The 26,830-nt window shown below is 44.6% G+C and overlaps 3 protein-coding genes across 4 annotated transcripts in view; 2 read left to right on the forward strand and 1 right to left on the reverse strand.

The window, feature by feature from the left end:
- The first annotated feature begins 2,724 nt into the window (after window positions 1-2,724).
- PANX3 (pannexin 3) lies at window positions 2,725-9,927 on the forward strand. The gene is made up of 4 exons (XM_058690412.1): window positions 2,725-3,042; window positions 4,274-4,416; window positions 7,155-7,369; window positions 8,855-9,927. The coding sequence occupies exons 1-4, from the start codon at window positions 2,862-2,864 to the stop codon at window positions 9,492-9,494; spliced, it is 1,179 nt and encodes a 392-aa protein (XP_058546395.1). The 5' UTR covers window positions 2,725-2,861; the 3' UTR covers window positions 9,495-9,927.
- Window positions 9,928-13,567: 3,640 nt separating this feature from the next.
- Window positions 13,568-25,173, forward strand: TBRG1 (transforming growth factor beta regulator 1). Of its 2 annotated transcripts, none has more exons than XM_058687145.1 (9): window positions 13,568-13,932; window positions 15,625-15,695; window positions 16,342-16,574; window positions 17,156-17,292; window positions 17,587-17,733; window positions 23,188-23,285; window positions 23,546-23,656; window positions 24,018-24,160; window positions 24,846-25,173. In XM_058687145.1, the coding sequence occupies exons 1-9, from the start codon at window positions 13,783-13,785 to the stop codon at window positions 24,989-24,991; spliced, it is 1,236 nt and encodes a 411-aa protein (XP_058543128.1). In that variant the 5' UTR covers window positions 13,568-13,782; the 3' UTR covers window positions 24,992-25,173. The 2 variants fall into 2 exon arrangements, with proteins under 2 accessions (XP_058543128.1, XP_058543129.1); XM_058687146.1 differs by having other exon boundaries at window positions 24,018-24,090.
- Window positions 20,718-26,830, reverse strand: part of SIAE (sialic acid acetylesterase) — a 47,748-nt gene continuing 41,635 nt past the window's right edge. Inside the window, exon 12 of the transcript XR_009249554.1 lies at window positions 20,718-21,553. The gene's annotated coding sequence lies outside the window, so the exon portion shown is untranslated. The remainder of the gene's footprint in view (window positions 21,554-26,830) is intronic.

A 26,830-nucleotide genomic window follows, 5' to 3' on the forward strand; every position in this document is an offset into this window, starting at 1 on the left:
TCTAACCCCAAAACCAAGAGCACCCTGTATACACTATATGTTAACCAACTCGACAATAAATTGTATTTAAAAAAAAAAAAAGAAGCCAGACACAAAAGAATATATACATATGATTCCATTTCTAGAAAGTATAAAGAAGACAAAACTAATTTATACCATTAGAAGTAGGGGTGCCTGGGTGGCTCATTTAAGCGACCGACTTCAGCTCAGGTCATGATCTCACGGTTCGTGGGTTCGAGCCCCACATCGAGCTCTGTGCTGACAGCTTGGAGCTTGGAGCCTGCTTCGGATTCTGTGTCTCCCTCTCTGCCCCTCCCCCTCTCATGCTCTGTCTCTCTCTCTCTCTCTCTCTCTTTCAAAAATAAATAAACATTTAAAAATTAAAAAAAAAAGAAGTTAGCATAACTTAGGGAAATGATACTTAGGAAGCACTTCTGGTGGGGGGTGCACCTGGGTGGCTCAGTCGGTTAAGAGTCTGACTTCAGCTCAGGTCACTATCTCGTGCTTCATGGGTTCGAGCCCCACGTCGAGCTCTGTGCTGACAGCTCAGAGCCTGGAGCCTGCTTCCAATTCTGTGCCTCCCTCTCTCTCTGCCCCTCCCCCGCTTGTGCTGTGTGTCTCGCTGTCTCTCAAAAATGAATAAACATTATTTTTTTTAAAAAAGGAAGCATTTCTGGGGGTGTTAGTAAGGTTCTATTTTTTGATCAGAAGAAAGTTTATTGAACTTTATGCTTATGATATATGCACATTAATGTATGTATATTATACTTCTCCAAAATGTAAACTGATTTAGGCAAAAGAAAATACACACATACAAACCAATAATAAACATTGGCAAAAACACACATTATGAAAAGATTCAGAAATGGGAGTGTGGAAATACTAATGGGAAATAGGAAAGGATCTTTTCTCCTGTTCCCATGCCTGTCTCATTCCATTCAGCAAACACAGGGCAGCTCTAAATCAGAGTTGGCCTCTAACCTGGAGATGGAGAGAGAGGCAGGCCCAGTCTAAACATTTGTGAGCCCAGGAAAAACAGTTTAAATAGAAGGCCACATACCATATACCTATACATTTTAAAGTTATAGATCAAGCTAACAAACTGTTAAATAAAATATGTTCTGTCTGTCTGCCTTCACACATACACACACACACACACACACACACACCCTTCATAATGATCAGGAATGCCAGTTTTGAATTTAGAATCCCCAGACTCCTCAGATCCCTTCTTCCCAAACCAGCTAAGTCCCACATTGCAAGAAGTCTCACGATTGCATGTGTGGGCATCCCACGACTTCTAAATTCTATCCAAATCCCCACAACAAGCCATCTTTTAGGCCCAGGAGTGCACACCACCAGCATGATCTACCCTTGGGAGGATGCACCTGAGGAAAAGACCTATACAGGCCCTGGAAGCAGGATGGGGCCACCTGGAGGGGGAATCACAGTGTCTCAGGCACTAGAAGAGTGGTCTAGAGCAGGTGCATGTGCTCTGAAAGGTCACAGCTCCTTAGCCCCATGGACACTTAGCCTGTGAGAAGGATTCAGCCAGAGGCAGCCAGTGTGAAGACCAAGGTCAGAGCCTCTCTTTGCCAAGTCTAGAAGTAGCATCAGAGACAAGAGTAAGTACCCTGTGCTTTTCCACCCACCCAACTCCACCAAACTGAAATAGAGTTGACATTTGCTCTACACTTTATACTTTGCAAAGCACCTTCACATACAATACTCTTAGTCAATCCTCACAAGCTTATAAGATTACAACGTAAGATCATTTGATAGAGGAGAACACTGAGCCAAAAGTGACTTGCCTGAAGGCAAGCAATAAAAAAATGAGTACTGCCAGGTCTCCAGTGGGAGACTTTTCCCTGCAAATTTTAAAGGTCCTATTCTTTCCACTATTCAATACTGCCACCCATCTCCCAGCCTCCTAGAGATTCAAAGGGGGCTAAAAAATACCAAAACAGGGGCGCCTGGGTGGCGCAGTCGGTTAAGCGTCCGACTTCAGCCAGGTCACGATCTCGCGGTCCGTGAGTTTGAGCCCCGCGTCAGGCTCTGGGCTGATGGCTCGGAGCCTGGAGCCTGTTTCCGACTCTGTGTCTCCCTCTCTCTCTGCCCCTCCCCTGTTCATGCTCTGTCTCTCTCTGTCCCAGAAATAAATAAAAAACGTTGAAAAAGAAAAAATTTTAAAAAATACCAAAACAAACAAAAATGTACATATGCATAAATTGTAAAATTGTGGCTGAAACATTGTAGGAAAAGACCAGAGACCGGGAAGGAAATTTAACAGCAAATATAGAGTAGTTTCTGGGAAAGATCCTGGGCCCAAAGCAAAAATCACCAGCAAGACAAAGAATACTATGTAAGAGCAACAATCCTAGCTGGGTGTTGGGGGCTCATCTCCCACGCAGACCACAAAATGAGGGCCTTCACCACATTTAAGCAATCTCCACCCAAATTCCACACCAATTACATGGGGGGGGGGGGCCTGGCCCCACAACTCTCCTTCTCTCCACCACCCCACCAAAAATACTTTATTAATGAGAGGGCAGCATAAAGCCACGGGACTCCATGTGCTCAGGGACAACCCAGAGAGAGCGGCCTGGCACCAGCCCCAGCTGAAGCCCGACCCTCCTCCAGTGAGGACCCACTAAGCTATGCCTCCCTCTAATTACCAGATGCCTGGCTCAGGGCCTGGCCAGTTATTTAGAGAACCAGTGCCTGCTCCTAGCACAGATCTCCGTGAGGCTGGGGCCGCAGGCACTGTCTGCTCAAAGCCAGCTGCCTGAAGCTGCCATCTCCCCACACCGCGGTCCTGGGACCCTTCCTGCGGCCTCTGCACCCCAAAGGTCAGCGGCACCATGTCACTCGCACACACAGCTGCAGAGTACATGCTATCAGATGCCCTGCTGCCCGACCGTAGGGGACCCCGCCTCAAAGGACTGCACCTGGAACTTCCCCTGGACCGCATGGTCAAGTTCATAGCTGTGGGCTTCCCCTTGTTGCTGATGTCCCTAGCATTTGCCCAGGAGTTCTCTTCCGGTAAGTAGCCTCCAAGACCCAGTGTATGAGAGACCCCACTTTGTTTCACTCTTTGCATGGACTCCGAAGTGGCTCCCATATTGTCCGGGTGTCATGACTTTGGCCTGGGCATTACCCAAAAAGCAGACTATGTATGAATTTAGGGCACCAGCAGAGCAGAGGCACCAAAAATTTTGAAAGCCATTTCCGAACTTTTGTAGTAAAAATATTTAGCTTTAATTTCAGTATTAATATATTTTATGTCACTGCAATAATTAAACTTTTATTTTGATTTTCATATGGATCTAGAGAGATCAGGGCTCCATAATCTTTTCAGGACCTAGGACCGCTAAAGGTCTTAGTTGGCCATGCTTTAGATGAGTCTCTTACTGTCTCAGAGCCTTCTGCCTACTCTCCACCTCCAGGGTTTCTGATTTAAGGACATATGTTAAAAGACTGACATATCATAGGTGCTAAATAAATCCATTCCTTCTTTCCCACAGCCCGTGGCCACACACACACACACACACATACACACACACACACACACACACACACACATTAACAAACACACAGACCTGGTGTTCTAGGCACTAGATTAACTCAGCAAATTTCCTACCTCTATTAAAGAAAAGGTGGACTTCCTGAGGATTGGGATTTCTGGCTTTCTTTTCTGGCTATACGATTAGCTTACTATGTTTCCCAAAGAGGTATGTCAACCTCCCACTGCCTCTTCATTCCCCCACAAGATGGAGAGAAACATTGGTTCCCCCTTCCACCTCTCTCTGGAGAATCATGGAAAAACAAAACTCTCCCTCCGAGCCCCTTCCCTTTCAGGACCTCCTGCTCACCCTTTCCCTTGACTGGGCTCAGAAACAGGCCATTAATCCTCTAAATTTTAGAACCTAAAAGATGCCAGTTCTCTCAGGAAGGAGAAGTCACCACCAAACCACAGGAGTGTGGGGCGCCCCTGCTGCCCGCGTGTCTGGGACTCCAAGGGAAGCTTTGAGAGGGAAGAACCCACGTCAAAGGGGAGCCAGTGCATTGAGGGAGCTGAGCCAAACAGGCCTATGGTGACACTGCAGTGCACAACCTGAAACTGGGGCCTGGGAATAAGAAAGTGCCTGCCAGATAAAAAAGACTGGCGGAGCTCTGGAGGCATCCCCTGGAAGGCTCTCAGCTGATAGTCCTCTGGGTCCCCATTCCTCCACTCCCAACTCCAGGCTGCCTCCAAGCTGTGTTCTTATTCCAGGGCCCCCCATCCGATGCTTCTCTCCCAGTAACTTCAGCATCCGGCAGGCCGCCTACGTGGACGGTTCCTGCTGGGACTCACTTATTCACCACAAACAGGATGAGCTTGGCCAGACCAAGATGAAATCCCTGTGGCCTCACAAGGTAAAGTAAGCTGGACTCCATCACGCTGCTTCGTGGCAGGGTGGAGCAGGCTAGAACCACATCATTATCTTCTCTCTTGCCTCTTTGCCACCCCACCCCATGTTTGTTTTTTTTTTTTCTTTTGTCATTGACTCTCATGTTTCTTCAAATGTCTGGTGATCTTTGGTTGCCCACTTTTATCTGATTGGAAGCTTTGTGCCTATAGGTGAGGCTGGCTGACCAGCAGCCTTCTGTTTACAGTGAACCCTTCAGGCCATTTCATTGGGAAAACCTCAAATATCGGTATCTGTAATCCTTTCTCTTGGGCTGATTCCCAAAAAGCATCACTGGATCGTTAATTGTGTGGATCCAGGGTGGCAGTTGGTATTAAACTCAGTTACCAACACTCTAGGGACTCAACTGTGGGTCTCAGCACTCAGTATTCACTTCAACTAACATGGTTCTCAAGTTTGTTCCCCTGCCCTCAATGGACCCAAGTACAGAAACTCTTTGGTTTAATGTTTCCAAAGAGCCAACCACAGGCGGATTGATTCTGCCGGTGGATGGAAAGGGCAGTCACTTGACAAGTGCATCATATTATAGGGAAGATCTGTGGGCCTGTTTTTTCAATATTCCTGTTTGCAACCCCACCTGTACCCCCATTTTCAGACGTACCTCATATCTGCAACTCTTGAGTCTTTCTAGTTCTGTGGTGCAAAAACAGCTTGCTTGGCCTGCCTCAACTCCCATCTCCCTACCCCCCCAAACAGGCTGCTATTTTCTAGCAGATGACTGCTTTCCAGTTTGCAACATTTTCTTGCTCTTGTCTCCTGTTTTCCTTGTCCTTGGAGAATTATGTCTTTTTTATCCCTTTAGTGCCATGCTAGTGGGGCTTCATGAGGGAGCAGAAGTCACATGTGTGTCCAATTCACAATGTTGAATTGGAAGTCACTGGTGACATTTTTAAGTTATGACAATTTACAAGGCCTCAAAAGGCCACACAGGTCTGGGACCCAGGCAAAACTACAGACTTAATGGAAAGAGTTCATGGGGTGTCTGTCAGTGGAAGTGTTCAAACAGGATCCAGATGGCAACAAGGGCAAGATACTGGAGAGGGGATTCAAATGTGAAAAGAGTCAAGCTGTCTGACCACCAGGATTGCCTGAGAGCTCTTTAAACCCAGATTCTCTGGTTCCACTTCAAACCTACTGAAACAGAATCTCTGGGGGTGATGCTTATCTTCAAGAAATGCCATGTCTTAGAACAGGAATGAAAAGGTTCTAATTTTTCTCGTGGATTAGTATAGTTTTCCTAACATGTCTCTCGTGTTTAGTTCAGAAACACACACACGCACACACACACTTTCTTCCATCTAGCTGCAACCAAATATGCATCCTCCCTCTTTTTCCTCAAATTCTCCTCCAAAATAAAAGGCAACCGTTGTTCAGGAGAAGCTATAGTCAAGTAGTTCTTATGAGCTCCTAAATCAGACTGCCTAGTTCCTGATCCTGCTCAGCCATCCACGAGATGTATAACCCTGTACGGCTTACTTAACCTTTTCATGTCTCAATTTTCTTATCTGTAAAATAGAGATACTAATAGTACCTACCTGATAGCATCTTTGTGAAGAGCAAATGAAATAATGCATGTCAAGCACCTGGCACAAATGAGCTTAAAAAGCCTTTAACAAGTTGAGTTTTACGGGGCGCCTGGGTGGCTCAGTCGGTTAAGCGTCCGACTTCAGCTCAGGTCACGACCTCGAGGTCCGTGAGTTCGAGCCCCGCGTCGGGCTCTGGGCTGATGGCTCAGAGCCTGGAGCCTGCTTCCGATTCTGTGTCTCCCTCTCTCTCTGCCCCTCCCCCGTTCATGCTCTGTCTCTCTCTGTCTCAAAAATAAAAAGGTTAAAAACAAAAAACAAAAAACAAGTTGAGTTTCTACTGTGGGTAAAATAGCGGCCCAGCCCCTGCTGGGTGTGGTAGGGAAAAGTCCTCAGGTGGTAAATTGTGTAGTTGAGGGCACAAGACTCACCCATTCGTCAGCGTCAGCTTGTATACATACAGAACAGGAATAGCCCCAAAGTATTCCAAGACAGTGCCTGGTGGTGTCGTTTGGCACGGCCACGAACACAGAGATGAAAACAGAACTGCACACAAGAGGAACCGGGGAAGGCAGCGTGGAGGCTATGGGATTTCATCCCCTCTCTGGAGGGTCTAAGCCAAAGTCAGCCATGTTGAGGCCCCTGACTGGACTTTGAAAGCTAACAGACTCTGAGTGTCTGGCCATAAGAACTTGGAGGAGTCAAAGAAAAAGAGGTGGAAGATTAAGAAGGCAGACACTCTCCCCTAGGATGTGATGCCATGACCACTGCTGGCCATGGTCTCTGCTTAGCGACCCAGGCTAACATGCATGGGGAACAGAGGGACTCTCATGGTTCTCTGTCGCTCTCCCCCACCTTCTGTCTCCCTCTTTCCCTCCTTATATCCCTCTCCCTCCCCTTGTCCTCCCTGGGCTACTACATACCTACACAGACCCCACATCTGAGGAGTGCAGCTGGGGAACAAGGAGATTCAGCAAACCTTCTCCTCTGGGCTTCAACATACTCAGCAAGGTCAGTAGACAGCCTTACGTCCTGGGCCTGTGGTGGCTCATTCCCCCCACTGCCTTCCTTCCCTGATGCAGGTAGCAGGGAATGAGAGCCCCTCTCTCAGAGCTCTTTCTACACACTGGGGCCCCCTCTTCAGCTCACTCTCACCCCACAGGCCCTGCCCTACTCCCTGCTGGCCTTGGCTGTGGTCATGTACCTGCCTGTTCTGCTGTGGCAGTATGCAGCCCAGCCAGCCCTCAGCTCGGATCTGCTCTTCATCATCAGCGAACTGGACAAATCCTACAATCGTTCCATCCGCCTGGTGCAGCACATGTTGAAGATCCGGCAGAAAAGCTCAGACCCCCATGTTTTCTGGGATGAGCTGGAGAAGTGAGTTGTCTCTCCCACCCATTTCTGAAGGCCTCAGTTGAGCGTTAACATGGCGTGCAGGGTCATCGTCAAACTATCCTCTGTACCGTCCTTCTCATGAGCCCAAAGAGTTTAACACACCATCTCACTAACTTTCTATCATTTCTGTACAGGGAGGACAGAAAGGACTCTTCCTCAGTTTATAGATGAACATCCTGCATCACAAAGGGGTTAATCTCTCTAATGTACCACTTTTGAATACCATTCCCCTGCTCAGAACCTCCCCCCATGCCTGCAGGAAAAAACCCAAACTCTCCCACATATTTTCCCAAGGCCCTCTACTTTTTCACACCTCTGACCACCGAGTGACAGAAACCTCACACTTTACCCAGGCAGTCTCCTCCTTTTCTCCTGATTAGCCATTCATGCCTAATTTGCTGTGGCCCCGGCACTGTTCTGGGTGCTCCAGACCCATCAGTGTGCCTTGTGTGTGTCAGAGGCAGGGGTGGGGAGGGGAAAAAGGTATACCTACCCATATAGGGACTCACATTCTACGGAGGGGAAACAGACAACAATAAACACAACACATAGCAAATCATATGGCAGAAGATAAGTGGTATGGGAGCGGGGGAGCAAAGCCAAGTATGGGGGTCAGGAAAGCTGGAAGGTTGTGGGGTGCCATTTTAAATAGGGCAGCCAAGGTAGGCTCCACCAACAGGAGCGTTGAACTGAGATTTTGAAGCATATTCTGTCTTGTGTGTGTGCACGTTCTCTATCCTCTGAAAAACGTTCCTCTCCTGTGTGTCTTTCTGAACTCCATCCACCTCTCCACCCAGCTCCAAGACAATATTCTCCATAAAGGTTTCTGAACACTCCAGCCCGTGCTGGTACCTCTCTCCTCACTTGTACAACACCGTGGTTTGTATCCACCATTTTAGCAACAAATTAAGCACTACTATTATTTCCTATTGGCGTACCTTATCCGCCCCTTCCCCACAAGGCAGCCGGTAAGCTCCTTCAGAGCAGAGACTGGCTTACATGTGCCTGAACACCACAGCTCTCAACAAATATTTGTTAGCATGTTTATTTTTATAAAATGGGTGGGTTGGCCTAAAAATCATACACACAGTATACAGACCAAGCACCAGAATGTGGTTATTTAGACTCCCCGTCCAGTGCTAATTAAATACGCTTATTGCTTCCTAAGGATCCTGTTTCGGCTTACAGGTTTAGTCTGCTCTGCTGGGCAGAAATCCAGTGTGGCCATTTGTTATTCACTGATCATTCCCTGGGTTGACCACCCATCGCACTCATCAGCTGGAAAATTAAGACATACTCACACGTCTCTTTAGGGAGAGGGGTGGTTATGCTCCAGGAAGGCAGACTTTCATTTGAGCCAAGAACGCCACGTGGCATACACAGATTCCATTACTGCCCCACGTGGCTCTCTCAGATATGGTTTCAAATGGTGTCTCCTCACCCTGCCTCCTTTCTTCCCCTGCCCAGGGCTCGGAAAGAACGATACTTTGAATTCCCCTTGCTAGAGCGGTACCTGGCCTGTAAGCAGCGCTCACATTGCCTGGTGGCCACCTACCTCCTGAGGAACTCCCTCCTGCTCCTCTTCACCTCAGCCATCTACCTGTACCTTGGCCACTTCCACCTGGATGTCTTCTTCCAAGAGGAATTCAGCTGTTCCATCAAGACAGGCCTCCTAAGTGATGAGACCCACGTGCCCCATCTGATCACATGCAGGCTGACCTCTCTGTCCATTTTGCAAATTGTTAGTCTCTCCAGTTTAACAATATACACCCTATTGGTTCCAGTGATAATATACAACCTCACACGACTATGTCGGTGGGACAAACGGCTCCTATCCATCTATGAGATGCTGCCAGCTTTCGATCTCCTCAGCAGAAAGATGCTGGGATGCCCCATCAATGATCTCAATGTGATCCTCCTTTTCCTCCGAGCCAACATCTCTGAACTCAACTCGTTTAGTTGGTTGAGTGTCTTATGTGTTTTGAAGGACACGACCACCCAGAAGCACAACATTGACACAGTGGTCGATTTCATGACATTATTGGCTGGCTTAGAACCCACAAAACCTAAACATCTCACCCAAAGAGTGTGTGATGAAAACCCCTAGTTAAAAAACCGTGGAGCAAGAAATTTTATGGAAAGTAAAAATCTCTCTCCTTCTTCACAAGCCTCACACACTAAGGTACAAAAATACCCGCTTTAGAAATGCTAAGTGTGGATTCACTGAATCACATCCTGTATCATGTTTTCCTAAAGGTGAGAAGATAAAATCAACGCATGAAAACAAATCTGAAAGTTAGAGCTGAAGAGTCAAAGAACTAAAAAATTAGATCTAGAGCAGTCTATGAGGATAGGGGGGAAAAAAAACCTAAAACTCAGCTGAAGTCTAGACATTCTATAAGGAAAGAAGGTGCTAAAGGCTATTTATGGAGGCAGGTTCTTTTCAGTATATGCACTCCATTGCCCTTCTGGAATGCACGCTCAGCTCAACCCAAAGAGCAAAAGGGCAATCTGTTAAGTGAATAAAAATGTAAAATGCTTCAGGTGTGGCCTGAAATCCTAGGAACTTGCCAGCTTGCTTTGTGGAAGCCATTGACCTTGCCCAAGTCCTGTGTGGCCTGCAGAGTGCGATAGAAGACAATGATGGCAGGACCTTGTTATCTGCTTTTGGGGGTTAGGCCAGCATAGAACGAGGCCGGGGCCATGCATCAGCTAGGGGTGGAGCTCTGGGTTTTCTTCATCATCTAAACCAGGGACCGCTTCGCCAAGGGCTGGGATTATGGGCTTCTTCACAACTCTTGAGGGGCCCAGGCGTGCTTCGAATACTCCAGGAGATGCCACACCTCCTCCACTTACAGCCAGTCACTGAATAGTGACCATTAGAACTAAATGGGAAAGACAGGAAAGTGCTGTTGGGCCCTTTCTCTCTCTTCTTTATTACCCCCTCTTAGCTTCTAACTTCCATTCCTACATCTGAATTTAATGGAACCTTGATCTGACTTCCGAGGCCCTGCCCAGCCCACGATACCATGCTGTCTCTCATTTGATATTTCATTTATAGAGCTGCATATTTCTTCAGAGAATTTTTGTATACACCATTTAGACCCTTCTTCATATAGGTAAGCAGAAAAATTACATTGCTCCCATGCTTCTCACAATGCTGAGCCTTTGAATATGCTGTTTCACTGCCCAAGATGCCCTCCCCCCTTCTTCAATGGCTGTCCACCAGCTCTCCTTCTGAGTCCGCCCAGACATATTTCCTGCAAGAAGGCTTCCCTATCTCCTCCCCTCTTCCCTAATTATGTGCTGCCATATCATTCAATACCTACCTCTATGATAAAAATTCTTACACTGTATGAATATTGCCCACTCATTTGCCTTTTCCTCTTTAACAAGTTTCCTAAAGGTTGTATCATAGTGGGCACTAAATAAGTATTAATCTGAATAAGTAAGTGACTGAATTTTGCTCAACCACGTTACATTGTTTGGAGCACACAGACCCAGCCCCTAAATAATCTTGTATAAAAAAAGCTTTGTGGGGCACTTGGCTGGCTCAGTCGACTGAGTGTCTGACTTCAGCTCAGGTCATGATCTCGCAGTTTGTGAGTTCAAGCTCCGCATCAGGCTCCATGCTGACAGCTCCGAGCCTAGAGCCTGCTTCGGATTCTGTGTCTCTCGCTCTCTGCCCCTCCCCCACTCGCACTCTGTATCTCTCTCTCAAAAATAAACATTAATAAAAGCTTTGTGCACAGAGATGCCCTCCACAGCAACTGCTGAGCAAAAAGCCAAACAACATGGAAGTAATCATGTAAAATTATTATGCCGTAACTGGAATATTAAGCACTCATTTAAAATTATGTTTATGCTCCCGCTCTGTCTCTGTCTCTCAAAAAAAGAATAAACATTTAAAAAAAGTTGTAATTATGCTTATAAAGAAATCATAATAACACCACAAAATGATAATAAAGGTCCATGAACAAAAAGGAAATGTTATCTAACATATATGAAAATGCATGAAGGTATTAAACACATACAAACGTTAAAAGTGACTCACCTTCACTGGGTGTTGTACGGAAACCAATGTGACAATAAATTTCATATACTGAAAAAAATTAAAATAAAAAAATAAAATAAAAGTGGCTCACCTTATGTGGCAACATTATGGATTTTTTTAAAAGCTTCTTTGTACTATATTTTCTAAATTTCTAAAACTTGCCCAAAATGCTTTATAAATTGTAAGCAAACGTTTCTACTGAAGAAAAAGTCATATTGTAATGCAAATTCCACTGAAATCCATTGGCTAGAGCAGCTTGAAAACTAAAGGAAAGAACACACTTTCCCTCCCACTAGGTATGAAACCTGTATATGAAGAGGAACAATGAAAATAAAGTCAGATCACAAAGCCTGCAAAGACAAAATACAGATGAACAGCAAATAAATCATGCAGTTGGCAAATAGGGGTTTTTTTTTTAATTTTTTAAATGTTTATTTATTTTTGAGAGAGAGACAGAGCGTAAATGGGGGAGGGGCAGAGACAGAGGGAGACAAAGAATCTGAAGCAGGCTGTAGGCTCCAAGCTCTGAGCTGTCAGCACATAGCCGGATGCAGGGCTCCAACGATGCAGGGTGAGATCATGACCTGAGCCCAAGTCAGAGGCTTTAACCAACCAAGCGCCTATTTGCAGGCGCCCCTGCAAATAGGTTTAAAAAAAAAAAAATCGCTTCCTGTCACTCAATTATCTTTTCTCAGGTTCCAAGAGCCAACCTACACTAGCAAAGACATGATTGTGGATATTTGATTGTGGATATTTTGTGGGCAGAAAATATTCCTGGCAGTTTCCAAAAATGTATCTGTTATGGTTGCCTTGAGTATGGCTATGAAAGCACACTGGCATCCTGAAGAGTTGCTCTGTTAAAACTCAGCCACATGCAACAAGGGCAGCTTTCATTATGGAAGGATATGAAAGAACTTTCATAAGACTTCTGTGTGAAAACCATTTTGTCTTGACCCTGTCACTATTTTTACAATAATCAGAAATGAAATAGCTGGGTCATCAATTCGAAACCTTTTTTTGAACTCTGATTATTACTTACACACATTAGCGTTACATTTTTCTCCAGTAATTCACTGAATTTGTTTTAAGTATGTACATACTTCCTTTAATTTCCATATACAACTCCAGAAGTCCACATTTTGACTGTCTAACGGTAATTATATTTTACACCAGTTTAGAACCCTCACTAGCCTCCCTTATTCTAAATAGTATATTCAGTTTTCAACAGAAAAACCTGTGACACACAGGCTTATTCAGCTAGTTAGTGGCATTGCTGGAATAAGAATACAACAAGCCTTTTGAGCATCCAACTCCTGACTTTGGCTCAAGCCATGATCTCATGGTTCATGAATTGGAGGCCAACTTCGGGCTCCGTGCTGACAGTGCTGACTGAGCCTGCTTGGGATTCTCTCTCCCTTCTCTCTGCCTCTCTCTCTCAAAAATAAACTTAAAAAAAAAAAAAAAATACAAGCGTTTTGTCTTCCAGACCTGAGCATTTACCAGCACTGCCTCCTAAAAATTGCCTACCCTCCTTATTTGAGGATTTTAGATAGACCTTGGTTACGAAGTTAGCGCTAAGTTAATATAAGTAGAGGTCCAGAAACATACTTTTGGTTTCATCAGGGAAACATTTACTGAGTGCCTACTTAGTGCTAGCTCGTTATTAAAACTCTTCTCTTCCCTATTAGAGCCTAACTTAAAGGGGCAGAAGCCTTTTTTCTAGTCCCCAGTGTGGTCCCGGATCCTAGTTAAATCTCGGCCTCATAGGCTTTCGGGAAACCTTTATGCGAGCTGTATACTGGAAAGCCGCAGTCCCAATACAGGCTTTCAAGTGCGTCCCACATTTCGGGAAGACACGTTAGGGAGTGTGGAAAACGAGCTGAAATGAGGTGGGCTGGGGGAGCGTGTGGGAGACTCGCGCCGGCAAGATTTCGGGGCTTTTAGCCGTTAGCTCCACAGTAATACTCCTCAGCTAAGGACACAGCAGCGAGACACCGAGTCTGCTCTTCGGTCGCCTGCACCCGCCCCTCCCTGCTCCAGACCGCACATCCGCACATCCCAGACCACCCCAGGCTCACGGCCCCGGAAGTTACTCGCGGCCGGCGCCGTTACGTAACTTCCGGGCGGGGCTTACTTCCGAGGCAGACGCGGAAGTGCTGGGAGGCCCGGTGGCCGAGGTCGGTTGCCGGACTTCTGGCCCGGCCTTTCGCCTTGGGAAAGTTCTCGAGGGGTAGATTCCTAAGAAGCCGGCTTCCGGCACCCAGACGAGACGAAGCCGGCGCTCCTCGGCCTGGGAGCCGATGCCGGCCGCGCCCTGGAGGCCCCGTAGCGGGGCCGGACGATGAGCCTGCTGGGCGGCCCGGCCTCCTCGCCGCGGGCCCCGCTGCAGTCCAGCAAGGCCAGGATGAAAAAGCTCCCGAAGAAGAGCCAGAACGAGAAGTACCGGCTCAAGTACCTGCGGCTGCGCAAAGCGGCCAAAGCCACCGTGTTTGTGAGTCAGAGTGTCGCTCGGCCCTTCTCCGCCTCGACACTCCTAATTCGCGAAATCTTTCCCCACACCGTTCCCCTCCCAGAGTGGCCGAATCAGTAGTGTTAGCTTTTGCAGTACACGTTACTTCTCGTTAGCCTTGTGTCCTTGGGCACATTAGCTAATTTCTGTACTCTTCTGTTTCCTGAAGAGAGCTAACTGCCTTTCAGAGTCGTGAAGATTTAATTGAGGAAAGTAAAGTGCTTGACATCTGGAAGATGTGCCAGTCGGTTTCAGTCATCGTTCTTACCACGAAACTCTTGGAAAGGCGTTTGATTCTCAAGAGAACCCTAGAGTGAGGCACTGTTTTTAAAAATGGCATCACCGAAACCCCAAGAGATGACTTGTGCAAGGGCGCTGTGTCCCAGCCCTGATTCCTGGTCCTAGTGTCTTCAGTACTTCGACCACACAGCCTTATTTCCCAAGCACCCCAAATCCGCATAACAGACCTCTGCCCTAAACAGGCTCACAAAACTTTCAATAATTCCCCCCACCCCCGCCCCCTTCTAACCTCTCTAGTCTCTCAAATATTTCTGCTGTTCTTTTATTGTAGAGGCACTGAATTCATTGAATAAGTGAACTGACCTGCCAGCCACAACTTTGTGTTCTGGCATTCTGGCTTGCTCAAGCTTGCCTCAGTGCTGGGAAATAGAGAATGGAGTCCTCACTTTTCAAATGTGCCTCCGTGTCTGAATCACCACCTTAAACTCTTCTTTCTACCACAAGTTTGCACATATCTCCGCTTTTTTAGAAGCATAAGGAAAGGTTTGGAAATTAGAACATTCATTCCAAAAGCATTTATTTAGCACTGGCTGTGTGCACTGGAGAGACATGAAAAAAGTAGAATTAAGAGGACTTGATACTTAATTGACCGCTCATTTTCTTTTATGCTCTACATGTCGGATGTCCCTAAAGTCTATGTTCTTAGGATGTTGATTCCATTCAAGTACTTGAAATAGGCTTTGTGAAGAAAAGGGATATCGCTTTGAACATTCAAATTTTGAGCTCTCACTTGAGGAATGTCCAGATGAGAATATTTCCTTTACAACTGATGCTTGGGAAATAGCTTGAGTCAGAGAGTCAGATGATACTTGAATACACATAAGTAGATTATGAAGTTTTAAGAGTTTTGCATACCAGAGTTGATTTTATTTTGTCCAGTTGTCCTTTTAAGGTTCATATTGCATGGGTGTTTTGGGGTTAGCAAAGCTTGGTTTTGTTATCTCCCCGAGAGTCAAGGCACTTGGGAATGGACATTTCTCATATTTGTAAGGTTTAAATTGAAGCCTATATGGATTTCAGCAGGATGCCCTTTTCTCTGCCAAAGTCTACCGTAACTAGGGTGATCATACATCTTGGTTTGCCTAGGGCAGTCCTAGTCTACCATACTATTCTGGAATAATAATTGATAGCACCCCTTTTTCACTCTGAGGTGCCCCAGTTTCAATAAATTATGTAATGACCTTGCCCATAATGGAATTTGACTCAACCTTTACCTATAGGTTTTCTTAATAGTTGGTCTGCAGGGTAGATTAACTTGTTCCTCTCACCCAGCAACACAGACTTCTTGGTTTGAAACATAGCTTCTCTTCCCAGCGTAATACTTCGATCTTTTATTCTCTATATGTGATTATATCCAAAAATTTTTTCTTAAAGGAAAATGCTGCTATTTGTGATGAAATTGCTCGTCTTGAGGAAAAATTTCTTAAAGCAAAAGAAGAAAGACGGTGAGCTGCCTTCGTGTTGTGTTCAGAATCCCATTTTCAGTGATTGATACGGTGTTACTGCTCTGGGGATTTTTCTCCAGTGGAATTTTTATGTATTACAAGCCCACTGGCTCTGATCAATGCAGAGAAACTCACAACCTCCGGTTTTGGTTCCCATTTACCCAAGTCGTGTTGGACCGTGGTGACGAGACAGCACCTCTATTCACCTTTCTGACATGGCCCTCTTGCCACATCTCATAAGCTATCTTCTTATAACTGCCCAGTTACAAAAGACAAGGGATAAAAGAAACTACCTCTCATTCCACAGATATGTATTCAGTATGTACTATATTCTATGCAAAGCACAGTGGGTATGTATAATTCATACCTAAGGAGATCGTGGTACGTTCCCTTCAGAAGCATAATACCTTTCAACATCAAGGTAGAGGAACCCTCCAGATGCAAGAGAGATAAACCACAGTCCTTATCTTTGGCTTCTTGAGGAAGTGTCCCCTGGAGCCTCTTATTCCCTGGGTCCAAGAAGAACCTTATTTTTATGAGTGTAATAATCTTTATATAATTCTGGCTTTTCCACTACTTAAGTCAAATACTGAATTGAGATAAAATAGAAGTTCATACCTCTGCTCCCTTTCCTTCCCAACCTCAGGTATTTGCTAAAGAAGCTCCTCCAGCTTCAGGCTCTAACTGAAAGCGAGGTACAGGCCGCAGCACCTTCCCACAGCTCCAGTGTGCCCCTAACTTACGGCGTGGCCGGCTCTGTGGGAGCCATACAGGGAGCTGGGCCCATCTCTGGGCCCAGCACTGGGGCTGAGGAACCGTTTGGGAAGAAATCCAAGAAGGAGAAAAAAGAAAAAGGCAAAGAGAACAACAAACTGGAAGGTACCTTGGGGAGACGATAGTTGTCCCGGTGGCTCCACGACTAATGACAAAGACCTGGTACTAACTGGTAGACACACACGGCCACAGATATACTTAAACCCTCATTTGGTCCCTTAGCTGCCCTAATAGCCCTTGGAAAGAAAGTGTATTAGAGCCACATTGGGTGGAGGAATTCTAGTCAGACCTGGTTAAATGGAAGGGAGCAGGCTAAGGCCTCCCCCTTCTCCCACACCCCCAACTCTCTGGGTTGCCTTCAGTTCAGTGGTTCCTAGAGGCAGGGAAATGGGCTAGGTGGCCTTTTGAGCACACAGATGGCTTGGGAAATTTCTGATCTGATAAATGAAGAGGCCTTAAAAACTGCAAGGCTTTTAGGTCCTCAGCATTGATACTAAAATTAGCCATTGCCAGGTGGGTGGGTTAAAAAGATACTCCGGGCTTTGGGGAAAAAGTCCCACGTGCCCATTCAGCGAGTGTACAGAACCAGGATTGGCATATTGTTCTTAGCATTCACGTGTAAATTTTTCCCTTCCCCTCAGCATTGGGAGGGGCTAAAAGTGGGTGACCCCAGATTTGCGTTTCAGTTCTGAAGAAAACATCCAAGAAAAAGAAAATGGAGGGAGGTGCTCGCAAGCTGGTTCAGCCCATTGCCCTGGATCCCTCAGGACGGCCTGTGTTCCCCATCGGACTGGGGGGTCTAACAGTATATAGCCTGGGGGAGGTGAGTGAGACCAGCAATATATAGAGAGGAGAATCAGAAATATGGGAATGGGGTTGAGCCTTCCCTCCCTGTTCCCATCAGCAGCAGCCCCTTGCTGATCCAGACCAACCCCAGAAAATCTCCAGTCCCTAGGAAACCAGGTCAGTTTTGTCTGCTGCGCAGCTGACACACTTTCTCTCTGTGATTCGAGTCACTCTTTGCGGCCCCAGAGTAGTTTTAAAGGCTACCACGGCACACTGGACTTCTGAATTCTCCAGTGACCTCAGTCGCAGAGTGGGGGAATCTTTTTTATAGATCATCACCGACCGACCTGGCTTCCATGATGAGAGTGCCATCTACCCTGTTGGCTACTGCAGTACTCGGATATATGCCAGCATGAAGTGCCCAGGCCAGAAGTGTCTGTATACCTGTCAGATCAAGGATGGTGGCACGCAACCCCAGGTACCCACAGCTACTGGGTTTGGTTTGGTTTGGTTTTGTTTTTTGAGACCCTTCTCTGTGACAGCCACTTACTAGATATCACCCGTTTTGACACTCCCAGTACATGCTGTATAATAACCATTTGGGTAATGCCAAGATGCAGAAAAGCGATTGGCCCCAAGTCAAACCTTTGTTAATAAGTGCTTGAGCTGGGATTTGAGTCCATATCTGTCCGACTCTCTTACTGAGGCCCTTCCCTTTGAACCCTGCTACTTGTACTGTTGCTATGGTGACTGTGGGAGGCTGAGCAAGCATGCTTATTTGTGAAGTGCAGGCCTATATACAAGAAAGATTAATTTGATATTCTGCCATTTCAAGTAGGACAAAAACGAAGGTAGCAAAGAAACTGCATATTGGTTTCTGGTCGCATACACTCTTAAGGACCTGGGAGATGTGAACCTTAGTCTTTTTAAAACCATTTTTTTTAACGTTTATTTATTTCTGAGGCAGAGAGACAGAGTGTGAGCGGGGAGGGGCAGAGAAAGAGGGAGACACAGAATCCGAAACAGACTTCAGGCTCTGAGTTGTCAGCACAGAGCCCAACGCAGGCCTTGAACTCATTAACCATGAGATCAGGACCTGAGCCGAAGTTGGACGCTCAACCAAGTGAGCCACCCAGGCGCCCTGAACCTTAGTCTTATCAAATACTTTTGTTCATCCTTCTCGCTGCTGTGATGCAAGGGAGTTCATTTTCCCCACCCGTCACCTCTGGTCATTGGGAAAAAAATAAACCAGTTTCAAAGTTCCAGACTTCTCTGTCTGATGTTACAGATCACTAGAAAGTTGGGTGGAAGGAAGTAGACACAGGGAAGGGAACCTCTAAGCAGAAGCTGAGAGCCTGCTGCCACATGTGGATAATACTGCATCGCTCCTCGCCTGGTTAGAGTGCTGTTAGATGCATCTGAGTGTTCAGATGACCTGGCCATGCAGGAGTTCTGTTTAGAAAGTACTGTAACAGGGGGCGCCTGAGCAGCTCAGTCAGTCCAGCATCTGACTTTGGCTCAGATTACAGTCTGAGGGTTCGTGGGTTCGAGCCCCATGTCGGACTCTGTGCTGACAGCTCAGAGCCTGGAGCCTGCTTCGGATTCTGTGCTTCCCTCTCTCTCTGCCCCTCCTCTGCTCATGCTCTGTCTCTCTCCCAAAAAAAAAATTAAAAAAGTAATAATAAAGTAAAAATAAAGTACTGTAACAGACTCCTATGGTAGTAGTATACCATATTTATTTATAACAAATTTATAAATTCAGTACAAATCTAATAAAAATTCTAATAGAATTGTCATGGATATTGACAAACTTGTTCTTAATTTCCTTGTAGACAAATTGCTAAAATATTTGTGAAAAGAAGAGTTTGTGTGGGTTTTAGGTGTTTTGCTTTGCTTTGTTTTTTAGCTGATTAATCTTTCTGGACATTATTTTCAGGTATATTGTGAGCCTTAATTTTTTTCCAACTAACATCAAGTGTTATCTCTAGTATATACTAAAAGTATGTAGACAGTTCTTTTTCATCTCTTTGTCTATAAATGCTAATATGAACTTTAATTTCTTTAGCTTTATAGAATGTTTCATACTATATCTTAAAATATGAAGAATATTTTTATAATCTTAGAGTGAGGTGAAAGCTTTTCTTGAGTGAGGCATGAAATGTGGACACTATGAAGGAGAATAGATTGGACTGTTAAAGACTTAATGAACAACAAAAGATACATAATCCAAGTTAAAACTCAAGCAAAAAAAAGGAACAAAGTATGTAGCAGTGGATTAATATCCAGATAAAGTGTTCCTCTGGTCAAATACAAAAAGCAATCAAATACAACAGGTATCAGTTGAAACTGTGCAGATGGTTGGTAAGAACGGACCTCATTAGCAATTAGAGAAATGGAGATAAAACGATTTTGCTCATAGGCAGACAGCAGAGAGATTGATAATATTGAGTGTTGGCCAGAGTGTAGGAAAACAAGTAAGCATTAGCCTGAGTGAAAACTTGCAGTCTTTTGTAAGGCAACTTGGCAATATCAACAAGTTTGGTATGTGTATCCTTTGACCCAGGATACTGCTAGGTGTTGAAGTATTTCCTAGAGAGATGTGCAAATGTGAACAAAAGAGTTACATGTAACAATCTACATTATGGTATTGTTTGTAATGGCAAGAAATTAGAAATCGCTGAAATGCCCATCAGGAGGAGAATGGTTAAAAATTAAGATTTATCCACCTTACGTCATATTATATAGCAGTTAAAAGAATGAAGTACAGTTACACATACTAACAGGGAAAGCTCTGCGAGACCAAAATACGAGATTTTGGCCTTTTAACTGCTCTTTGTGCAAAATAGAATAGTGTGCACACAGTATAAAAGATTGGAATTTGGGGTGCCTGGGGAAGTCAGTTAAGCATGGGACTGACCCTTGATTTCAGCTCAAGTCATGATCTCATGGTTTGTGAGATCAGGCTCTGTGCTGACAGTGAGCCTGCTTGGGATTCTCTGTCTCCCTCTCAGCCCCTCCCCCACTCACTGTCTATCTCTCTTTCAAACTAAATTAAAAAAAAAAAAGATTGGAATTGACATGACCAGTACCAAAAAGAGAGCAGTCCTGGAATATTTGAAGATAATTGCTCACAGTTTTTTCCATAAATTAGATGAGAAATAAATATAAACCCTCAGTATCTTAAATTTGCAACATATGTCATTAGTGGAACAAACAAAACCACTGACTAAAACTACAAGATAATTATGATTGACAAAAATAAAAGAGCTCTAAAATTTGATACAGTAAAATTGAAGTAATAACTGCAGAAGAAAACTAACAGCAGGAGAAGCCATACTCAGTAAAGTATATTTTGGATTCTAAAAAATGATTAATCACATTATTCTTTGAAAGTATACAGAAAATAAGTAAATCCTGTTTGGGATAATTTTATTAAGGTAAACATTGAAAAACGGGATACTGTTTTGGTTTTTAAGTTTTTATTTAAATTCTAGTTAGCTAACACACAGTGTAGTATTGGTTTCAGGAGTAGAATTTAGTGATTCCATCACATGCATATAACACCTGGTGCTCATCACAAGTGCCCTCCTAAATACCCATCCTGCATTTAACCCATCTCCCACCCATGTTCCCTCTAGCAACCCTCAATTTTCTAGAATTAAGAGTCTGTTTTATGGTTTGCCTCTCTTTTTCTTTCCCCTATGTTCATCTGTTTTGTTTCTTAAATTCCACACATTAGTGAAATCATATGGTATTTGTCTTTCTCTGATGGACTTACTTCGCTTAGCAAAATACACTGTAGCTCCGTGTTGGCAAATGGCAAGATTTCATTCTTTCGATGGCTGAGTAGTATTCCACGGTGTGTATCTACCACATCTTTTTTATCCATTCATCAGCCAATGGATGACATTTGGCTCTTTCCAGAAGCATCGGGGTGCATGTGCCTCTTCAAATCAGTATTTTTGTATCCTTTGGATAAATACCTAGTAGTGCAATTGCTGGGTTGTAGGGTAGTTCTAGTTTTAATTTTTTGAGGAACCTCCATACCGTTTTCCAGAGTGGCTGCATCAGTTTGCATTCCCACCAGCAGTGTTAAGAAGGTTTCCCTTTCTCCACATCCTCACCAACACCTGTTGTTTCCTGTGTTGTTAAATTTGGCCATTCTTACAGATGTGAGGTGATAGCTCACTGTAGTTTTGATTTGTATTTCCCTGATGATGAGTGATGTTGAGCATCTTTTCTTGCGTCTGTTGGCCATCTTAGGTCTTCTTTGGAAAAATGGATACTGTTTAACTGAACTTTATGAAAAGAACACTAGTCAGGGAATTTAATTGGCTAAGTATTTTCTATGCAAAAATTCATTGAACTTAGAGAAAACTGGTCAAGGAATTAAGTTGGCTAGATAGTATTTATTACAAAAATACTTTCTTGGCAAAAATTCTTCAGTATTAGTAGAATTTCAAGTTGAGGGTTATTTTTTATGTATATAGTCAAGATATTTTGCAATTTAAAAAATGGGGCTTGGAGTCAGAATGGCCTTATTCCTCCTAGATATTACAAAGTAAATATAAGATTAAATTATTTGAGCTCATGTATTTTTGTTTATTTATTTATTTATTTATTTTTAATTTAAAAAAAAATTTTTTTTTCAACGTTTTTTATTTATTTTTGGGACAGAGAGAGACATAGCATGAACGGGGGAGGGGCAGAGAGAGAGGGAGACACAGAATCGGAAACAGGCTGCAGGCTCTGAGCCATCAGCCCAGAGCCTGACGCGGGGCTCGAACTCACGGACCACGAGATCGTGACCTGGCTGAAGTCGGACGCTTAACCGACTGCGCCACCCAGGCACCCCTGTTTATTTATTTTTTAAATATAATTTACTATCAAAATGACTAACATACAGTGTATAAAGTGTGTTCTTGGTTTTGGGGGTAGATTCCCATGGTTCATTGCTTACATACAATACCCAGTGCTCATCCCAACAAGTGCCCTCCTCAGTGCCCATCACCCATTTTCCCCTCTCCCCCTGCCCCCCCACATCAACCCTCAGTTCGTTCTCTGTATTTAAGAGTCTCTTATGGTTTGCCTCCCTCCCTCTCTGTTTGTAACTATTTTCCCCCCTTCCCTTCCTCTTTGGACTTCTGTTAATTTTCTCAAGATCTACATATGAGTGAAAACATGATATCTGTCTTTCTCTACTGGCTTATTTCACTCAGCATAATACTTTCCAGTTCCATCCACATTGCTGCAAATGGCAGGATTGCATTGTTTCTCACGGTCAAGTAGTATTCCATTTTATATATAAACCACATCTTTATCCATTCATCAGTTGATGAACGTTTAAGCTCTTTCCATAATTTGTATATTGTTCATGTTATTTTTTCTTTTAATTTTGCTAAAAATTTTTTATTCATTTTTGAGAGAGAGAAAGCATGAGCAGGGAAGGGGCAGAGAGAGAGGGAGACACAGAATCTTAAGCAGGCTCCAGGTTCTGAGCTGTCAGCACAGGGCCTGATGCGGGGCTCAAACCCACGGACCATGAGATCATAACCTGAGCTAAAGTTGGACGCTTAACCGACTGAGCCACCCAGGCGCCCCCTATTGTTCATGTATTTTTAAAGTACCATTTGTATTTGTACTTACAGATGTAAGTAAGTGAATAGGAAATGTGTGTAACAAATTAAGTGTGGACATGTGGAGAGCAGTCACAAAGCAGAGTGTTTAGAACTGAAACAGTTAAAGGACTTTCGGTGTTTTCTTCGATTTGTTTGAATTTGTAACGGCACTCTAGGAAATTGGACCCACCTTCTAATATCATATACATCAGCTTCAAGTGCTAGAGTGAAGAAATAGTTATAGAAGTAGTGTGGCTTTCTCTCTACTATTCCCTCTTTCAAAGTTGATCTCATTGCTCCTTTATCTTTCTCAGTTTGAAATTGTTCCTGAAGATGACCCCCAGAATGCCATTGTCACCTCTTCTGCAGATGCCTGTCATGCAGAGCTGCTCAAGACCATAAGTATTACTATGTAAGTTGAAGCTTGAAGAACGTCTAAATAGGTCACTTGTGGTACAATGAGACTTTCCTTGCTTTTAATGTATGGAGATCCCTAATTTTATAGAAAGCTATCCTGCATCCTTTAGATTTTTTACCAGAAATCCAATGGATTTCTCCAGAGTATCCAAGTCAAGAAAGTTTGTTCTCTGCATTCATACCCCCATTCCATTCCTAAAGCCATTCTCACCTCCCTCTAAACTTTGAAACTACCATCCTCCCTCTCCTATTTAGGGGGAAACGAATGCCCAACCTGCTTCCATCTGGAGCTGACTTTTTTGGGTTTTCTCACCCAACTATTCACAACCTGATCCAGAGTTGTCCAGGAGCTCGAAAATGTATCAAGTAAGTTACTGCTTTGCTCGTTGTTACGCTGTGTTCTGCTTCTGTCTTCAAAGCAGGCCTGCTCCTTCGCGTGCCTCAGTATCGGTCCTCCTCGCCCTCTGGACAAGTGGCAGAAGGCAGTACCCCACTGTACTAGAATTGTCATTTTCTGTGTGTACCATGACAGCAAAAGGGTTGGGAAACCCTGCAGGATAACGTGTCACTGAATGTGCCTGTTTTCTCTTAGTGTTTTCGTTCATGTGATTCTTAGATACATATGGGAAAGATGTACAGAAAAAACATACCTGATCTCTTTGGAAGTAAGAATGGGTTATTGTGGCTAACAGACAGCTCTTGATAACGATGCCCTTTGATCCTGCAGTTACCAGTGGGTGAAGTTTGATATATGGAAACCTGGAGACGGGCAGCCGCCCCAGGGACCGCCAGAGGATGATGCAAGTGTAAGCTTTGAAGCCTTTCAGAGACAGGCCTTTGATGAAGATCGTACTGATCCCATTCTGCAAGGTAGCTTAGTTTTCCCTTCCCGGTTTGAAAATTGACTATTTTTAGACTGCTGTCTGCTCCTCATGGGTAGCGGAGTACTCCATAGAGCTGGGCAGTAAGCGATAGAAACTTATGCTGCCGGGACCACGGAGACTCCCAAGTATGAGGATGGGCCGCCCTGCGGGGCTCTCCAGCAGCACTTGCAGGGGTGACAGGGAGCGGCTGCCGTCACAGTGAGGCAGGGCCCACAGAGAAACCAGGCTTTCTCGTTTTCCCACCTAAAACAGACCCAAGCGGAACTGCAGGGGAAAGTTGACTGCTCAGGACAAGAATTTCATGTGAAGTGAAGGGGAGCAGATGATGGCCTTGGTCCTGCCTGTGTTGGGTGGGTTCCCTTCCCACAGATGGGTGGAGCTCTCAGGGGATCTGGCGTTGGGTCACATGGGCACCGCTCTGGACTAGAAATCATAGAATTAAAATCCTCACTTTTTGTCTGTATACTATATAACCCTAGACAAAACACTTAATCTATTTTGGCCACGGTTTTCTTTGTCGTAAAAGTCAATTTCTGTCCTATCTTACCAAGCAAGGGCAAAATTAGGCTGACAGGGGCAAGAGTGTTAGGTACTGAAAGGACATTCACGCGTGGGATCAGTCCCCTGAGACTCCCAGGCAGCAATGGAACTGAAGGAATTTTCTTCTCCAGGATCCTTGGACCTTCCAGAGCTTCAGCCCACGGCCTTCGTGTCTTCTTACCAACCCATGTTCCTGACGCATGAACCCCTGGTAGACACTCACCTACAGCACCTGAAGTCTCTGTCCCAGTGTAGCCCAACTCAGTCTTCAGATTGATCAGGAAGGGGTCAGATGCCACATCATTTAACTTAAAGTAAAACTTAGAATATGGAAGAAGGCAGCAGTTCAGGAACGAAGGAGATACACATTTTGTTACAGAGGTTCCTGTGGTGACAGTGTTCCCTTGGAAAAACTGCAGCTGCTTTATTTTTAGCAATAAATTTCTCTTTACAAATCTGCTTATTTTCATCTCATTGTGATCAGGATTTTTTTTTTTTTTTTTTTTTTTTTCTTTGCTTAGCTCTGCCCGAAGTGGTAGAGCAAACCTAAGTGTTCTATATGCCGGAATGAGAACAGGCTGCAGACTCAGGAGGGAGACGTGGGAGGAGTCCCAGTCTTCCACCTGGATTCTGATCCTAGCTTCAGGAATGAAGGCCCAGCCCCTGCTACCCCAGCAGCTGCTTCATTTCCATGTCTGGACGATCACAGTCCAGTCTGCTTCTCCCCAAGCCAGAGAGGCTGGCCCAAGGCACGCTGTTCATCTTTTTCTTCACACTTCATATCCTTCAAGGGAAACAAAAAGTCCTCTGTAATCCTTCCTACCGGCTCTTTGCCATTCCTTACCCGAGAATGTGCTTGTAGCTGAATACGTTGAATCCACATGATGGCACAGATACAACATGCCGGGAGGGCAGGGGCGCTCCCACCCTCCCTAACAGGCTCACCCAGTCACTTCACTAGCTCTGTAATAACTTGACTCTGTATTTTGTGCAACCGAATGTGTTGGGCCCTGCCCGTGGCACTAAGGTACAGGTTTACCGCATCACCCCATCTGGACCCCAGCAGTACTGCGTGGGAGGCCCTGCTGTCCGTCCAACCAGGGACAGGGACAGCTGGAAGGAAGCAACAGAAGGACCCCAGAAGGAGGAGAACGAGGAAGGAGTGTCAGTTGTCACTGTGCTGCAGTCCGTAGCTGCTGACCAGGGACAACACGAAGGGGTTTGTTTCCTAGGAACAGATGGGCAGCAGAAGTATCAGAAACGAAAGTTAACTGCTAGTAATTGTATGGCTCTTAACTCTGGTCTCTATAAGTTTGTGCAGCTTTTACAGTACAAAAAAATAAAATTAGGATAACACCAAACCTGGGGTAAAAGGGGGATTACTCAAAGCTGTTCATGCTTTAACGTTTTTCTTTCTTCACTGCACACGTTGGCTGGACATATGTGCACTCCTACAGAAATGATATATGCTGCTTTTACCATAGAGCAAATATCTTTCCATTGTATTACATTCTGAGTAAAACACATACAAGAGAACCTCATTTTAAGAAAGATTATTTAAGATTTTTTTAAGTTATTGCGCTGCTTGCTTTAATAAGAGTATTTACTTTGTAGCTTTCCTAGAAGAGTAATTTTCAAAGTACAGATCTCAACCCATCAGTTGTTCCTAAACTTAGGGAGGTAAGACCTACACCTGTTAAAATTAAATAAAACAATTATAACTTAATAGAATGCATCACATGTCAAAAATTGAAATTTGGGTTTCAACTGTAGAATGTATATATGTATTTATATAAAAACCACATGTACACACATGAAGGGAGTACATGGAATAAAGGTAAAATGTTTTACTACAGATCATCCTTTTTAAAAACTTGAGCTTCGGGGCGCCTGGATGGCTCAGTCGGTTGAGCGTCCCACTTCAGCTCAGGTCACGATCTCACGGTCCGTGAGTTTGAGCCCCATGTCAGGCTCTGGGCTGATGGCTCAGAGCCTGGAGCCTGCTTCCGATTCTGTGTCTCCCTCTCTCTCTGCCCCTCCCCCATTCATGCTCTGTCTCTGTCTCAAAAATAAACGTTAAAAAAAAATTCTTTAAAAAAAAAAAAAAAAAACACGA

Source organism: Neofelis nebulosa, chromosome 10 (genome assembly GCF_028018385.1).
Source record: "Neofelis nebulosa isolate mNeoNeb1 chromosome 10, mNeoNeb1.pri, whole genome shotgun sequence".
Lineage (NCBI taxonomy): Eukaryota > Metazoa > Chordata > Mammalia > Carnivora > Felidae > Neofelis > Neofelis nebulosa.

Bases quoted from the DNA above. Each gene is read 5' to 3' on its own strand.
- TBRG1 (XM_058687145.1), top strand. From the start codon at position 13,783: ATGAGCCTGCTGGGCGGCCCGGCCTCCTCGCCGCGGGCCCCGCTGCAG. The intron at 17,293-17,586 runs GTGAGTGAGACC...TCTTTTTTATAG, and splicing joins CAGTATATAGCCTGGGGGAG to ATCATCACCGACCGACCTGG. The intron at 17,734-23,187 runs GTACCCACAGCT...TATCTTTCTCAG, and splicing joins ATGGTGGCACGCAACCCCAG to TTTGAAATTGTTCCTGAAGA.
- PANX3 (XM_058690412.1), top strand. From the start codon at position 2,862: ATGTCACTCGCACACACAGCTGCAGAGTACATGCTATCAGATGCCCTG. The intron at 4,417-7,154 runs GTAAAGTAAGCT...CTCACCCCACAG, and splicing joins AATCCCTGTGGCCTCACAAG to GCCCTGCCCTACTCCCTGCT. The intron at 7,370-8,854 runs GTGAGTTGTCTC...TCCCCTGCCCAG, and splicing joins TTCTGGGATGAGCTGGAGAA to GGCTCGGAAAGAACGATACT.